This window comes from Festucalex cinctus, chromosome 4 (assembly GCF_051991245.1).
Source record: "Festucalex cinctus isolate MCC-2025b chromosome 4, RoL_Fcin_1.0, whole genome shotgun sequence".
Classification (NCBI taxonomy): Eukaryota; Metazoa; Chordata; class Actinopteri; order Syngnathiformes; family Syngnathidae; genus Festucalex; species Festucalex cinctus.
The window spans coordinates 30216898-30232682 of NC_135414.1; the positions used below are offsets into that span (position 1 = coordinate 30216898).

The 15785-nt window shown below is 38.4% G+C and overlaps 1 protein-coding gene across 5 annotated transcripts in view; it reads right to left on the reverse strand.

Annotated features, from left to right (window-relative positions):
• The window catches only part of ntrk3b (neurotrophic tyrosine kinase, receptor, type 3b), a 284546-nt gene that overhangs the window by 29286 nt on the left and 239475 nt on the right, over positions 1 to 15785 (reverse strand). For all 5 annotated transcript variants that reach the window (XM_077520229.1, XM_077520224.1, XM_077520227.1 and 2 more), the window contains 2 exons: positions 5931 to 6061; positions 1569 to 1741 (listed from right to left, as the gene is read on the reverse strand). In XM_077520229.1, the coding sequence (XP_077376355.1) occupies positions 1569 to 1741; positions 5931 to 6061 (304 nt within the window). The remainder of the gene's footprint in view (positions 1 to 1568; positions 1742 to 5930; positions 6062 to 15785) is intronic.

Below are 15785 nucleotides of genomic sequence, written 5' to 3' on the forward strand. Positions count from 1 at the left end.
GAGACAACGCCGCACTCTGAACTCTTGACAAAAGCAACGCGGCGCGCGTACGGTGGAGATTTTTTTGGTCTTGCAGTCACTCGAGCAAATCCTCGCGTGCGCGCGTGTTTGCGGTCTCGCTGGCATTTGAAGTCGGATCAATAGTCGACAAAAGGAAACACGTTAGGTGCCGGCGCGTGAATTTGTGCAGATTTTCTGCTGGGGGGGACGCAGTGAATGATGACACTCTTTCCCGCTCGGTGCAAGATGCGGCCGATTGCCACACCGAATGAACGCGCACGATGCGGGACAGGGAATCGATGGCAACATGCGGTCCAGTGCACTCAGACTCATTGCGGACCTTTTCATGAAGCTTGTCGTCATCACAGCTCATGCCAGATCATACCGATGATGTAACCAGCCAAAGGTCATTGAAGGGTCAAGCGGATTGGTCACTGCAACATATGGCAATGCGGGGCGAGGAATGGACGTTTTCCGGCTAGCGCGACAAGCTAACTGTAGCAGTCTTGACCCTTACCTCTGAGCAAACTTGCGGTCAATCGTACCATGGACTTTTATGACGGTGTTTTTTTTTTTTTTTTCTAGTTTTCCTTATTTCTATTGTGCAAGGTGGCAAGTTTTTTTGATCGTTGATTATTTATTTCTAATTTTACTGTGTAAATTAGCAGCGAGGCGAGAGGTGTGATGCCATAATCATGCACCAACCCACGCTGTATTGATCCTATTATTTTTAAATAGTTATTTTTATTTCTAATGTGCAGCATGGCTGTTGTCATTTATAGCAAGCGAGTGCAGTGATCACAATAGCTATGAGGCACGAACATCGCATGCACATGTGACTAAGTGTACAGACAAAATAAGTTTTACGCTATAGATTATTTCTGTTTTTATGTTTATTTCTATTGGGCAAAGTAAGAGTTATCAGAAATTACATTAATTACTGGACACATAATGTACATTGCTGTCCACGCTGTCCACAGTAGCATGCTGTGAAACGTTTTGAGTTGACTGTGGACTTTGTGTTTATTTCTATTGTGCAATGTGGTTAATGTCATGTTCTAAAAAACAAGCGCAGCGATTGCATTAATTTAGAGGGCATTTCACAATTATGCTGTGGATTTTTTTGTTTTGACAGTGGATCATTTGGAGGATTTCTGTTTATTTCTATTGTGCAGCGTGGCAGTAATCGAAAACTTTTATTCATTCATTCACCTACCTACTTCTTGTTATTACTTTATTGCTGTATTTTTTATTCACTTGTATACTTACAATGTTTTCTTTTGCTCTTATTTTACTTATCCTACTCTTTACTGCATGATCGATTTCTGTTTCATGTCCAGCACTTTGTGTACAGCAATGCTTGTTTTATCCTGCTTTATAAAGTTAAGTTAAATGTACGAAATTGCACCAGTTGTGTCTGTGTTTGAACTTTACATTATTTCTCGACGTAACTGGCAAGAGCGAGACCACAGTATGTGACAATGCATGACTCGGCAGATTATTTCTAGTGACTCAGTTGATTTCTATTGTGCAAGGTGGCGGCAGAGCATTGAAGGAAGCGGACCGACCTGAGGAACTTGTTGAGGTCCCCGTGCTTCATGTACTCAAAGACCATGATGAGGGGGTCGCCGTCCACGCACACGCCGTAGAACTTGACGATGTGGTCGTGCTGCAGGTTGGTCAGAAGCTCCGCCTCCCTCTGGAAGTCCTTCCTCGCCGACAGGTTGGGATCCTTCAACGTCTGGAGAGAGTACAGAAAAGCGGGTTAAAAAAAATAAAATTGAGGGGAGAAAGGCAGGATAAGGAAAAGCAGTCAGTCTTGTGGGAAAACATTCGCCTGGCGTTCACCTTGCAAGTCTTTCTGCCGACAGGTAAGAAACAAGATAAGACACCGCCACTTTTGTGATGTTTTTTTTTTTTTTAGGGAAGTAATTAGCAGCTTGCCGTCGTGAAGTTTGGCAGGGACATGAGCGCTGAAAAAAAAAGCATTATGAGCTGCAAAAAAAAACAAGCCAAAGAACGATGGAAGAAGACCGAGCAGGACTGAATTTGGTTTATTCTGTTTTATTACTTTTATTTGTATAATGCAGTTTAAGTGGGCATTTTGTACAGACATGTTACCCCAAAAAAATAATGATTAATTTACTTTTATATTTTTCTTATACACGTAATTATTTTTCAGATTTTTGCACCAACTCATTTCATTCAACTTCTGCCCCTAAATTTTCAAGATTGGAAAATCTCATCATTTTTACACTTTGTCAGCTTGTATGTTTGCTTTGGAGTAAGGGCAAATAAAAAAGTTGGGTCCTCGAGAGCCCCTATCCATCCTGTTTTCCATGTTTCTCTCCTCTCACACACCTGATTCATGATCAGGATCGTTTTCAGGCTTCTGCAAAGCTTGCTGATGAGCTGATCAATAGACTCGGTTGCGCTGAAGGAGGGAGACGTGGAAAAACAGGCTGGATAGGGGCTCTCGAGGACCGAGCTTGGCCACCCCTGCATTTATTAAGTCAACCATATGTGCAATGTGAACCAAGTTTTTAATTGTGGGAATGAATTTATTAGTAAAAATACAATTCTACGTGTGCAGTTTCTAGCTGTTTTCCTCTACTTACCTCATTAAAACCCAAAAACGTGTAAATACGTTTTTTAATACATTGTCCTGCACTCTCAAAAACATATTTATACATTTTTAAAGTTTTTTGTTTTTTTTTATACAAAAAGCATACAGAAGGCTTTGATGCCGCTTCTGACTTGAAGAGGTGGCTTAAAACAATGGTAGTTATTACAGAAACGACCAACAGGTGGCAGCAGAGTATAAGAGATCAGCCAGGGCCATGTTGCAACAAGCTCTTTTTGTCAGTGTGTTCACCAGGAATGTGAATATCGAAACTTAGCTATATTCTAATGCTAATTGGTGCAAAACGGAAACAGATACAAACATACTTTTTTTTTTCCTGACGAAAGAAGAGACTAATCTTTTGGTAAGTTCCATGTTTTTATAGCAATAGAACACAATATTCTGTGGGCCTTGCAAAATCTGTCAAAATCCAGTAAAGCAGACATGATTTGTCTTTCTTGAAGGACGCACGCTTGCGGACAAGCCACTCATGCTAGCTAGTCATTGCGTTTGCCATGTCCATTATGTCTACGCAGGCGCCTGTGCGTGACCAAGCATGAACTCTTTTTGACTGGGGATTATTTCTAGTCGTCCTTTTTATTTCTATTGTCCAATTTGTCAGCTATCATTAATGGAGAAAAGAAAACCATCGCATTATGTTTTGACGGTATAGTCTTTTTTTTTTCTTCTTTTTTTTTTTTTTTTACTCCTTTTTATTTACACTGTGCAAGGTGAAGGTTATCATTAATAACTTACAAGATATTTTTTTCCCGTGTTTGAACAAGCCTGCTCACAAACAGAGAGGAAAGGAGAACAAAAAATAAATAAAACAAACACACACACAAAAAAAAAATCAATAAATCAGCCAGCATAAAATTCCCCTGATTGTGGCTTAGCCTCTGCAAAAAAAAAAATTCTGTTTTTCCACTCGTAAGGCCCTGAATAAAAATGAATGCGTCTCTCATTATTTCGCCGTCGTATCACTCGGTGTAACTGTGAAACCCATTTTATTTATTTATTTATTTATTTATTTTTATCTCAGCAGTGCTTTGCTTTTTGAGAGGTGCAGGTGCACCGGAAATAATAGAAACGATTGAGCTTGGAGGTCCACCTGTTAAAGCCCACTATACTTGCAATATAGAAAAGAGAGGGGGAAAAAAAAAAAAAAAAAAAAAAGAAACACGGCTTATTGCGCCCCGGCTCAAGCAAGTCAAAAAGACCTTGGGATGAAAATACCTCGTGAAGACGGTGGGGAAATGTACAGGGCGAGTAGGTAAAACGGCAATAAAATTCTATTACCAAATCAAAGTGCACTCTTAAGGAAATGCGTCTAGACTGGGCACCTCTCCAAAACAATACCGCCAAGTGCTCAAGTGCCACAATAAATTGAAGCAAAAGCGCCACTGTGATTTTTTTTTTTTTTTTTTTTTTCCTTCCCATTGTTGACCTTAACAAACGCTCCCCAAAATAACCTTGCATGCACAAAGCACATATTACAGACAACAGCGGGCCGCTCTTCATCTTCGGAGGACGTCAAGGTCAAGGTGTTTTTTTGCCGTCTTTAATCGGGTTTGCTGAGTCGGCACGCTTTAATGCGGTGTCACCCTGATTCACGTTCGGCCGCCGGGAGCTGCCAAGGACAATTTAGCGACGAGTAGCGTGAAGTCGTTGAGAGACGGTAGCCGGCCAGGACAAACGGCTCTAAAAGCTTCTCAAATGAGTGATCACTCAGTGTCAGTGTGTCGTCGTTGTCAGGAGGGGCAGTAGAGAGAAATGATGCGGAAGACCAACAGTGACGTGCCAGAACGTCAAAATCTGATGACTGGTAGATAATCTACTTCCTCATTATTATTGTTCTTAAAGTGGAAGTCAACCTTAAAGCGATACTTGACTCATTGAGCCATTTTCCGCAGTAAAAAGTTAATATTTTGTCTCTTATTAATGTGGTAGCTTCATTATTTTTTATATACAATTAATACCTTTAAAAAGTAATTTTTCTATTTGCTGTCGACTGATGATGACATCACCTGTGCTGAGGAAGTCGTTAACGACCGATCACGGCTCAGTTTACTGACCAAACCCAGAAAACAGGTGAGCCATGATTGGCCATTACCTACTTCCTCAGCACAGGTGATGTCATCATCAGGTGACAGCAAGTAGAAAAAATACTTTTTAAAGGTATTATTTCTACATGAAAAATAATGAAGCTACCACACTAATTACAGACAAAATATTAACTTTTTACTGCCGAAAATTGTTCAATGAGTCAAGTATCCCTTTAAACATTTCTTGACAAAAATATGTTATATGTGACCTCACTAGTCGAAACATGACCTTCTGACTAATATTACATTTTTGGAATATGAGTTATGCATCAAAATCTTAGGGGGGTGGCCATTTTGCCACTTTATGTCGACTGAAGATGACATCACAGTTGCTCAGGGCTCAACCAACAACCAATCAGAGCTCACCTGTTTCCTGAAGCTGCGCTGTGATTGATTACCTGAGAAACGAGCAACATTGATGTCATCAACATTGACGTCATCTTCAGTCGACAGCAAGTGGCAAAATGGCCGCCCCCTGAGATGGATAAAAACAGCTGGGTTTTGCTATTCCACTAACACAATATTAAACACACCATATTTAGACTAGTGTGGCTGCATAGAACATATTATTGTCAACAGATTTTTGGAGGGTTGACTTCCTCTTTAAGGCTATGTGGCCACCATATTTAGTTTTGGCACATGGTGGCTTTTGGCATTTGTTTACTCACAAAGAGAACCAGGAATTTATTAGAGGTAAGGCGCTACATTTTGCACTATTTGTGTCACATGGTGACTTTTTGGTCACAATAATTGCTATTTTTTTTTCTTGGAATTCACCACATTTACCACTGGGCCATTCTACTGTCACGTGTGTGACATTTCTTGAGGCCTTACAGTGTAAATTTTAGGATATTTATTGTGTCTTAGGTTAGCTAAGTCAGCATATATACGCAGTTTAATAGCGGCATGTTTATGAGTCACACACGTGACACAGCACATTTGTCTCAGTATAGAGCTAACCTAAGACACAATCAATATCCTAAAATTTGAGGTCTCAATTGCTGCCAAAGCTCGAAACCCGGAAGGACAGCAGAATTGTTGTGAGAACGTCACACACGTGACGGGTGAATAGCCCCATTCTGACAAGCAAAGTCGTCCGCTAACGCTAGGCTAGCTCACGGCATGCTAGTTTATCATTTCTGCTAAGTGGCATTACGCAATCCCACATAATCACACGCACACAAACTGTAAGCTGTACGTACCTTGACTGCGACCAGCATCTTGTCCTTGGTGGGACTCAGGTTGTAACACTCGGCCAGGAAGACTTTCCCGAAGGCTCCCTCGCCGAGCTCCCGCTTAAGGATGATGTCTCTGCGCTTAATATGCTGCACCACTAGCATGTTGGGATAGAGGGGAGAACACAGTGACCTTTTTATGCAAAGAAACAGCGTCGCTACATCACACTCAATGCAACACACACTGTCACAAAAAATATGTTTGGAAAGAAAACCAACCAGCAAAAAAAGCCAGAAATAATGAGAGGCAGCAGAGAGAGTAAACAGAATGCAATCAGGAAGCAGCTGCATTTTAATTGCACGGTGCAGGTTAGCTGATTGGACCACGATAGTTAAATGCTAACGTAAGAACAACTAAGAAAAAGGGAATATCTAAAAGTACAACTTAGAGATTCAGCTCCTATAAGTCACTTCCTGTTGAAATGAGGTCACTTCCTGTTGAAATGAGGTCACTTCCTGTTGAAAACAAGTCACTTCCTGTTGAAATCAAGTCACTTCCTGTTGATTTTAAGTCAGTTCTGGTTCACTTCCTCTTGAAATCAGGTCAGTTCTGGGTCACTTCCTGTTGAAATCAGGTCACTTCCTGTTGATTTTAAGTCAGTTCTGGGTCACTTCCTGTTGAAATCAGGTCACTTCCTGTTGAAATCAGGTCATTTCTGGGTCACTACCTGTTGAAATCAAGTCACTTCCTGTTGAAATCAGGTCACTTCCTGTTGATTTTAAGTCAGCTATAGGTCACTCGCTGTTGATTTTAGGTTACTTCCGGGTCACTTCCTATTGAAATCAAGCCACTTCCTATTGAAAACAAAAACACACAAACAAACAAACAAACAAACAAACAAACAAACAAACAAACAAACAAAAAAGGCTCATATGTCAAATTATAATTGATGCAACACCCCCATCTGCTGGTATCCATTTGTATTGTCTTCCTAGCCTAGATATTGAAAAAAAATTTTTTAACTTGACGAAAATATTCGACAGTGGCAGTAAACGTTTGGATTCCGTTTGGCAAATCTAAACGTCCATGGCAGTGAATGAGTTAAAGGATCAAATTAAATGTCGTTTTGGTTATTCTTGCACTTTCTTCTTTTCATAGTTAAGAATGCCCACTGGCTTGTAGTCCATTTAAAAAGCTCACATGTCCAACACACGATGAGTATAAACGATGTTGTCAAACTGCGGAAGACTCTCTTTAATCCTGCTTTGACTCCCCGACAATTGGAACGAGGAAATAAAGCAGCCGGGGCAGCAAATCTCTTCTTCTTCTCCCTTTTATTGGCGGCATTGGAACGCCACAAGGGGACATTTTATAATGAGAGCCAGAGTGTCGAAATTAGTTCTTTTTGGAAGAAAAAAAAAACGGCTGCGGAGAACAGAAGGAGTGAGACAACTGTGTTAGGATCCGTAAAAAAAAAAATAGCATTACACAGTAAAGTTTTCTGAATCGGACTCAAATTGTCTTTAATGTTTACAAAGACAAAAGAGGTTAACTTAAGATCATTAGTCTCCTTGATGTTAAAAAAAATACATTTGGTTCACGGAAGACATTTTCTTTATTGAAACGTTCGTCAGGTTCATTCAAGACTATAATGTCTTTGATTCTTACAAAATTGCATGCATTAGGTTGCATTAACTCATTCACTCCCAGCCAGATAACTGAATTTTGCAAGCCCACTGTACAGAATATTGTGTTCTATCGCTATAAAAACACGGAACCTACCAAAAGAAAGATTAGAGTCTCTGCTTTCATCAGGGGGAAAAAAAAAATTATATATATATAATATTATATTTCTGCTTCCGTTTTGCAACAATTAGTATTAGAATATAGCTAAGTTTCATCATTATTCCCAAATCTGTTTAAAACAGTGGGGAAAAGAGCATGTTGCAACATGGCCCTGGTTGATCACTTATACTCTGTTGCCACCTGCTGGCCGTTTTTGTAGTAACTACCATTGCTTCAAGCATTCAGTTCAGAGGCTGCATCAAAGCCTTCTATATGCTCTACATTGAATAAACAAAAAAAACCAAAAACGTATAAATATGTCTTTGGGAACATGGCAGGATTTAAAATAGAATGGTTTTATATGGGAGCAAATGAGTTAAATTATTCAAATTATATTGTCTTGTTCACGCTAATTGAAGTCTGATCACCTTGATGTTAAAAAAACACGTATTCACGAGAACGTACAATGTTAACAAAACGGCACATTGCGTGTCAGTGAATACTCAAAATTTTAGATACAAGATACAAGAACATGTACGTATGATGCTAAGAAATATTGGTAATTCGGTATGTATGCAAAATGAAAAAACATGCCTGTTGGGTTGCTCTCGTCTTTCGTGTACATTTGGTCGTCAGAATTTTAGTTTGTAATCAACTCAAGTCAGTGATGTAAAAAAAAAAAAAAAAACAGAAACATTTACATTCAGTTAGGTCAGCAAAATAACCAAATTGTAGCCCACCTGATGTTTTCCGAAAACGTCAACAAACATAAACGAGAGATAACCGTGTTTGGAAAAGCACAAGAAAATGATGGATGGTCGAGTTGTTGACCTTGCGCGTAGTTAAATGTTGTTGAGACGGCTTGCCAGCTGTTAAATGTCACCAATTCTGATCCTGCTGACAAGTTTTATTATACACCAGGAAAGAAATATCCCCGAGGAATACTTTTAATCACGTTTCTCGCAGAGTGGATTTCTGAGTCAACTTCCACAATCTCTGCTTTCTTCCTCCATCTGTGCTGTGTGTTTGTTGTGCCCGCTGACGCACACTTTATGACTCACGCGCGTCCATCGGTGAAACCGTCGCACCAGCGACTGTTTAGTGAGAGACGGATGTGCCCGTCGTCACGTCACTCACGTTTGTTATGTGAGTTTTTACACTCAAAGGGAATTCAGTACTTCTCACCAAAATAAACGCTAGAATACCGTATAGTATATTAAAACTATCTTTAATATTTACTACGTCGTATACATTAGTTTCATTGAAAACCTAAATTGTCGGTACGTGAACTCATTCAAACCCAAAAACGTATAAATATGTTTTTTCTTTATTACTTTGTCCTTTACTCCCAAAAACGCATTAATGTGTTTTATTGCTATATATGCTGTATTACACAGAAGGCTTTGATGCAGCTTCTGACCTGCAGAGGTCACTTAAAGCAATGGCAGTTATTACAACACCATCAAAAAAAAAAAAAAAAAGGCCAGCAGGTGGCTGCAGAGTATAAGAGATCAGCCAGGGCTATGTTGCCACAAGCTGTTTTTGACAGTGTTTTCACCAGGAACGTGAATATCGATGAAACATAGATATATTCTAATGCAAATTGCTGCAAAATGAAAACATATAAATACGTTTTTTTTCCTGATGAAAGAAGAGACTTTAATCTTTCTTTTGGTAGGTTTCATGTTTTTATAACAATAGAACACAAAATTCTATGGGCCTTTCAAAATCAGTCAAAATCCAATTAAAAAAGCCGGGAGCGATGGGGGTCATTATTAATTATTAATAATGGTCATTATATTACTTTTTTTTTTTTTTTAACATACATTAGGTTCGTTGTAGAAATTTTTTTGGATGAGAGACCAAAACCCTTTGGTTTTGACAAAAACATAATTATGCACCTTATAATCGATGAAGACTTGAAAAACACGTGCATTAGGCTAGCTAAAGAGTCGAAATAGTCTTCGATCAGGGATGGGCAACTGTGGCCCCAGACCACATTCTGAGTGGCCCCACCAACAAAAACAATATATTTATATATATTGTGTTTGTTTTTGTTGTTTTACAAACCTGGTATCATTGATGAAAAATTGAGGTGCAAGACAAACACAAAATGGCCTTTGAAGTTTACAAAAAAATACCAAGAATTAGCTAAATACCCTAAATAGTCTTTTAATGGCGACAAAAACACATTTACTACGTTAATTACTCTAAATTGTCTATGGTGTTCATAAAAACAAGTACTTTACATCATGTTGAGTGAACGCTAAACTGCCTTTGATGTTTACCAACAAGTAGATTAGTCAATCATTCTTCCATTTATTGTCAAAAGAATCTAAATTGTGTTTGATGTTAACAATAACACACTCAACTTTATTTTGAGAGCAATTTAATTTAACAGCAGCTGTAACAAAGTGAGTGCTGTACATAAAATATGTACGGTGTTCCCTCGCTAGAATGCGGTTCACTTGTCATGGTCTCGCCGTTTCGCTGACTTTTTTTTTTTTTAAGTGCAATTTTGCATGCATTTTTGAAATGTGAGAAAATGAAAATGCCTCAATGAGAAAAGTGTATAATCTGTGTGGTGAGGGGTATTCCAGCCTTCAAAACATTTATAATAAATGTAAACCATAAAGCTTACTACTTAACGGATTTCATTTAGTTGCGGGTAGTTTTTGGAACCGAACCCCAGCGGAAAACGAGGGAACACTGTAACACAGTAAATAAATATACTGTATATATACTGTATATATATATATATATATATATATATATATATATATATATATATATATATATGAAGACTCTTCTGTTAGTCGTCTGTGACTTTTACCAGGGAAAATAAAGCAAATGTAAACATCCCAAACAAAATCACGTTGCTGCACCTTTGCACTCGTAACTGCTGTGTAAAAGTCCACCTCCATTGTGAATCTTCCCAACTCGGGCTGCACGACACGTTCGTCTCGGGAAGCGAAGGTGTCGGCGGGGCTCGGGGATGAGAATTATTCATGATTATCGAGCGCGGTAACTAGCGAGTCGCTCATGTTTGAGCAGCTAAATGGGCTCTCCGTCAAGAAGCGGAGCCGCGAGTGTCACTTTGCTTGCTTGCGGCGCAGCCATTTTGGCCACTGGATCTGGCACCCGTTCAAAAGCCATTTGCAACGGCATCCCGAGCTGAGCCGAGCCGAGCCGAGCCGTCGCGCTGACAAATGGAGGGAACAACGAGCGGGAACTTTCCACGTTATTGCATCAAACATGCATTTAATAGTCATTTCCTCCTCGTGGTGACAAAAAAACTCCCCCCAAAAAAACGCTACGTTCCAAATAATCACTTGATTTAGCCAATCAACGTGCCGGCTGCGAGATTAAAATATTGAAATGCGCTTTTGTGACTGTCACATTGTCTTCTTGGCACAACAGTGGGATCACAATGATAAAAAAAAATAAAAAATGAAGCCCGGCAACATTAGCCATGTGGGAGGATTGCGGAGAGATTAGACGATTGTCCGATGCTGGCCTGCTTTAGTTTAGTAGAAGCAGATGAGGCCAAGAAGAGATTTTCACGTACTGAAGCAGCAACGTGAGGAAGTGTTTCACACTGTTGCCTCACAGCAAAAAAGGTTCTGGGTTCCAATCCAAACTGTAAATTTTGTCCAACGTTAGGGGAAAAAAAAAAATAAAAAAAAATAAAGTGCATTAGGTTTGTTGGCTCTAAAAAAGGAGTCTCAAATCAAAGTTATTTTAGTTAACGAAAACTAACGAAAAAAAACAAAAATTCAAAAAGCGTTTTCGTTAACGAAATAAAATAATAACGAAAATGTTTTTTTTTACAAAACAAAAATAACTGAAACTACATTTTAAGTTTACAAAAATAAAACTATAATTACAGTGAAAATACCCTTTGTTTAAGTCTTTTGTAATTGGTAATAAGGCTAAATATATAATGTATAAGGGGTGGTCGGACTAGATAAGTTTTTAACTTCTTCCTACTCCCCTTTGAACATGATAAACTGTGATGATTTTATGTTTTTTTCTCTTCTCTTTTCTACTTTTCTTTTTTTAAATTTTTGTTTCTCTGCTGTTTGTATGTTTATATGTTCAATCAATCAATCAATCAATCAATCAATCAATCAATCATTAATTAATTTAATGCATGAGCCATTGGGGATGATTTTAAATGTGATTTTAAATGGATTTATTTTTACCATGGCGTTTTTTTTTTTTTAAATATTGCTCACTTAAAATGTTTTTCTTATCTTATTCTCTACTGCACAGACCGATTTCTGTTTCATGTATAGCACTTTGTATACAACAATGCTTGTTTTAAAGTGCTTTATAAATAAAGTTGTGTTGAGTTGAGAAGTAATGCACATTTTTGTAAAACTAAAACTAATACTGAAACTAACTAAAACTAAATTAAAAACTAAGCATTTATTAAATAACTGAAAGTAATACAAACTAACAGAGCCACCCGAAACTAATTAAAACTAAATAAAAAAAAAATAAAAATCAAAATGAAATCAAAACTAAAATGAAAATTCCAAAACTACAATAACCCTGTCTCAAACTCAATTTATATGAGAGCCGTTGGAGACGACAGAGTCTTAGTGTGTCTGGGCCACCCGCATCAAGTATTCCGCAAAAAAAAAAAAAAAAAAAAAAAAAAATGGGTTCAAGTATTCAGTATACAACTCATCCAATTTCCTAAATCTTTGTTGATAACGGTTCAGAACAAGAACAAGACTGCTGACCCGATTTCTGTCTCTCTCTCTCGTCTCTCCTTTGCATACAAGCATGTCTCACTGGGTAGTGACGTGTGATTTTTCTCTGTGCATTCAAGACATTTAAAGGTGCCCCAATGTTTAAAAAAAACCCAAAAAAAAACCAACCCATTCCATCTCCCGTTTTTGTTGAAATCGTCTGTTTCTTGTTGTCAACCTTGTTGTCGCATCACTGCGGGTTTTGAAAAGACATGACTGGGACCGGGTGAAAGGTTATCTTTTCCTTCCGCTTGGCGTCACTTCAGAATTACCTTTCGCTTAAGTTTTTCAGCTTGCGGCCCTTTTGGAAAACGTTTGGACGCCTCTGTGCTAGGCCATCAATATTTATAAAAAAAATACTTGTGAAATGTTCACTAAAGACTACATTAGCTTTGTTTACAAAAACACGGACATTAGTTATATTAACTCATTCACTCGCCGCCATTTTCACATTGCGCAATCCCGTTCGCTCCCGGCTGTTTTACTGGATTTTGACTGATTTTGCAAGCCCCACAGAATATTGTGTTCAATTGCTATAAAAGCATGGAACCTATCAAAAGAAAGATTAAAGTCTCTTCTTTCATCAGGGGAAAAAAAGTGTGTTTCTATCTGTTTCCGTTTTGCAGCAATTAGCATTAGAAGAGAGCAAAGTTTCATCAGTTTTCACAAATCGATTTAAAATTGTAAGTAATTGAGCTTTTTTTCTCCATGGCCCTGGTTGATCTCCTTTGCTCTGCTGCCACCTGCTGGCCGTTTGTGTAATAACTACCATTTCTGCAACCGTTCTTTGCAGTTGAGAGGCTGCGTCAAAGCCTTCTGTATTCTCTAGCATAAAAAAACAAAACAAAAAAAACGTAGAAATACGTCTTTGGGACACTTAGAACATTAAAAAAAACGTATTTATACGTTATTGGGAGTAAATGAGTTAAAGACTAAATGGTCAATATTTATAATAAAAAAAAAAACGCTCACATTTGATGTAAATAAATGAAAGCAGAAGCAAACAAATGGAATACTTGTTACGTATTTCATTTGCGCTGGTAAACTTCCGCCTTTTACTTCCCATTTGCCAAATTTCCATGCAGCTTTCATCCTTGTCGGTGCAGCTGTAACTAACGTACGTTTATAACCTTCACTTTCGTCCGCCAGGCAGACTGGCACACGTTGAAAAGTGGCTACCGGATTAAATCTCGATCCCGCCGCCGCCGCCATCGCCGCACACGAATTCATTTGTCCCAGTTTGACCTGAGGGGGACTTGATGACTGAGGGGGGACGTTGACCTCGCAGGAGATTTACTCGGGTTGGGTCGGGGCCGCTGGAGCTTTTTGTTGTGTACCTGCGACGGTGCGTGTCTTTGTCATGCAGCCACCCATCCGATTTCCCAAGACTGTCATGTTTCGTCGTCCTGTCGGTCACGTAAGCTTTTGTCTCGCCTGTCAATCGCAACTGCACCTTTTCATGTAGGAACGTCAAGACTGAACAAAATATTTCAGAACCGTTTTATAACCGAACACTTCTACACATAAAACGTACGTTGGGGTAGTCAAAGGCTTTAACTGTCTCAAACATTAATTAAAACAAAAACAAAAAATACATAAAATAAATTATTGTCTGTGATGTTTATAATGGGTTGATTAAAAACTCTTGACCGTCACATTTTTGTACAACACTAAGTTAGGTTAGTCCAGTGCTTCTCAATTATTTTCTGTCATGTCCCCCCAGTAAGAAGAAAACCTCCCGCAAACCACACGACTATAAATAGTATAATTTTTTGTCTATAAAATTGTTATAAGCACACCTCTGCATAACACTGTATCCGTATTAACGTATAAGAGAATTAAAAATTACAACAAACAGCTTTGTTAACTGTAACAGAAAAGATTTAAAGTGGATCTCAAATTCAAAAATAAAATTAAATTTAATTAAACTATAAACGTTTTTTGACTGACCACGTCAAACCATATGCTACGGAAAAGTAAAATTACATAAAATCAATAAATAATAATGCATTCAAACTGATCGACAACATTAACTCAGGAACACAATATAAAAAAAACAAAAAAACAAAAAAAACCTTTAACCTGCAAAACAAAAATATTAAATAATTTGTGGATTTATTTTTTATTTTTTATTTTTTGCTGTGTGCAAAGCGCACATGCTCAGTGCAAACAAAATCCCTACACCACCGAGCGAATGCTCCCTGCGCACACTCTGCCAATAATGAGCGCGCCACTACCCTCTAATGTAGCGGAGGTGCAATTGCACTTTATTCTAGAACAGTAAAAAAAATAAATAAATAAAAAATAAAAAATAAAAAAGCCTGTTCCCCGAGGTCAAATGCGCCCCCCTTGATGGAGCCCGCCCCACTATTTGAGAAGCACTGGATTGGTCAAAGGCCATACATTTACAAAAACATACAGTATTAGTTACAAATTTATTTTAGACACCTAATTCTCTTTGAGGCTAATAAAACTTTTTTTTTTTCCTTTTTTCAAACTTACCTATGTCGCATTCATCAAAGACTAAGTTATCTTCTTTGCTTACAAAAAAAAGTAAAAAAAAGTACATTAGATTACTCTAAATTCTCTTTGAAGCTTCTAACGACACGTTTGGGACACGGTAGATTGAATCGTTTTGTTGACTGCGGCGAGCTCTGATGGGACAAGCCGAACAATAGTTATGATACGTTCAATGAGTACACAAAATTGTCTTTAATGTTTATAAAGACAAATAATTTATTTATAATAGAGTTAACTGTCGTTGAGAAAATAGGTTAGTCAAAAACGAGATCTTTTATTTTCACAGAACATATTTGGTTGAGTTCAAAACGCAACCGCAAGTTTTCTGAATTGTTACCGTGGGTACGGGAAGTACGGCGCCAGCTTCGTCTTCGCGGCGTCGCTAATAACCCCGGCGAGGAACGCAACAATGCTAAGCTAAACCAAGTGACGCTCCTCCTCCTCTTCTTCTGAAGCCATTGTTCATATCGGGCCGACGGGACGTAACAAATCCGTAATTAAAAAAGCAATCCAGGCGATTAAACAAAGCCACTTGCTGTGAGACAGACGATCCCGGCGAGATAGCAATCTGTCATTAGGCTAAAGAATTGTCCTTTGCCTTTCCCGCCTTTATCTCACTAATGCGGCCGACGGAATTGGCCTTTTTTTTTTTTTTTGCCTAACGCCCGGCGGATTAAAAATAAAACAGAAAAAAAAAGCACTCAACGAAACATCCTAATCAGTCGCATCTCCGCTGTTTACTTCCCTTCTCTTGCGCAACCGATCCAATTGTCACTTTTTTTTTTTGGTCCCACTTGATTGGCCGTCGCGATTCCA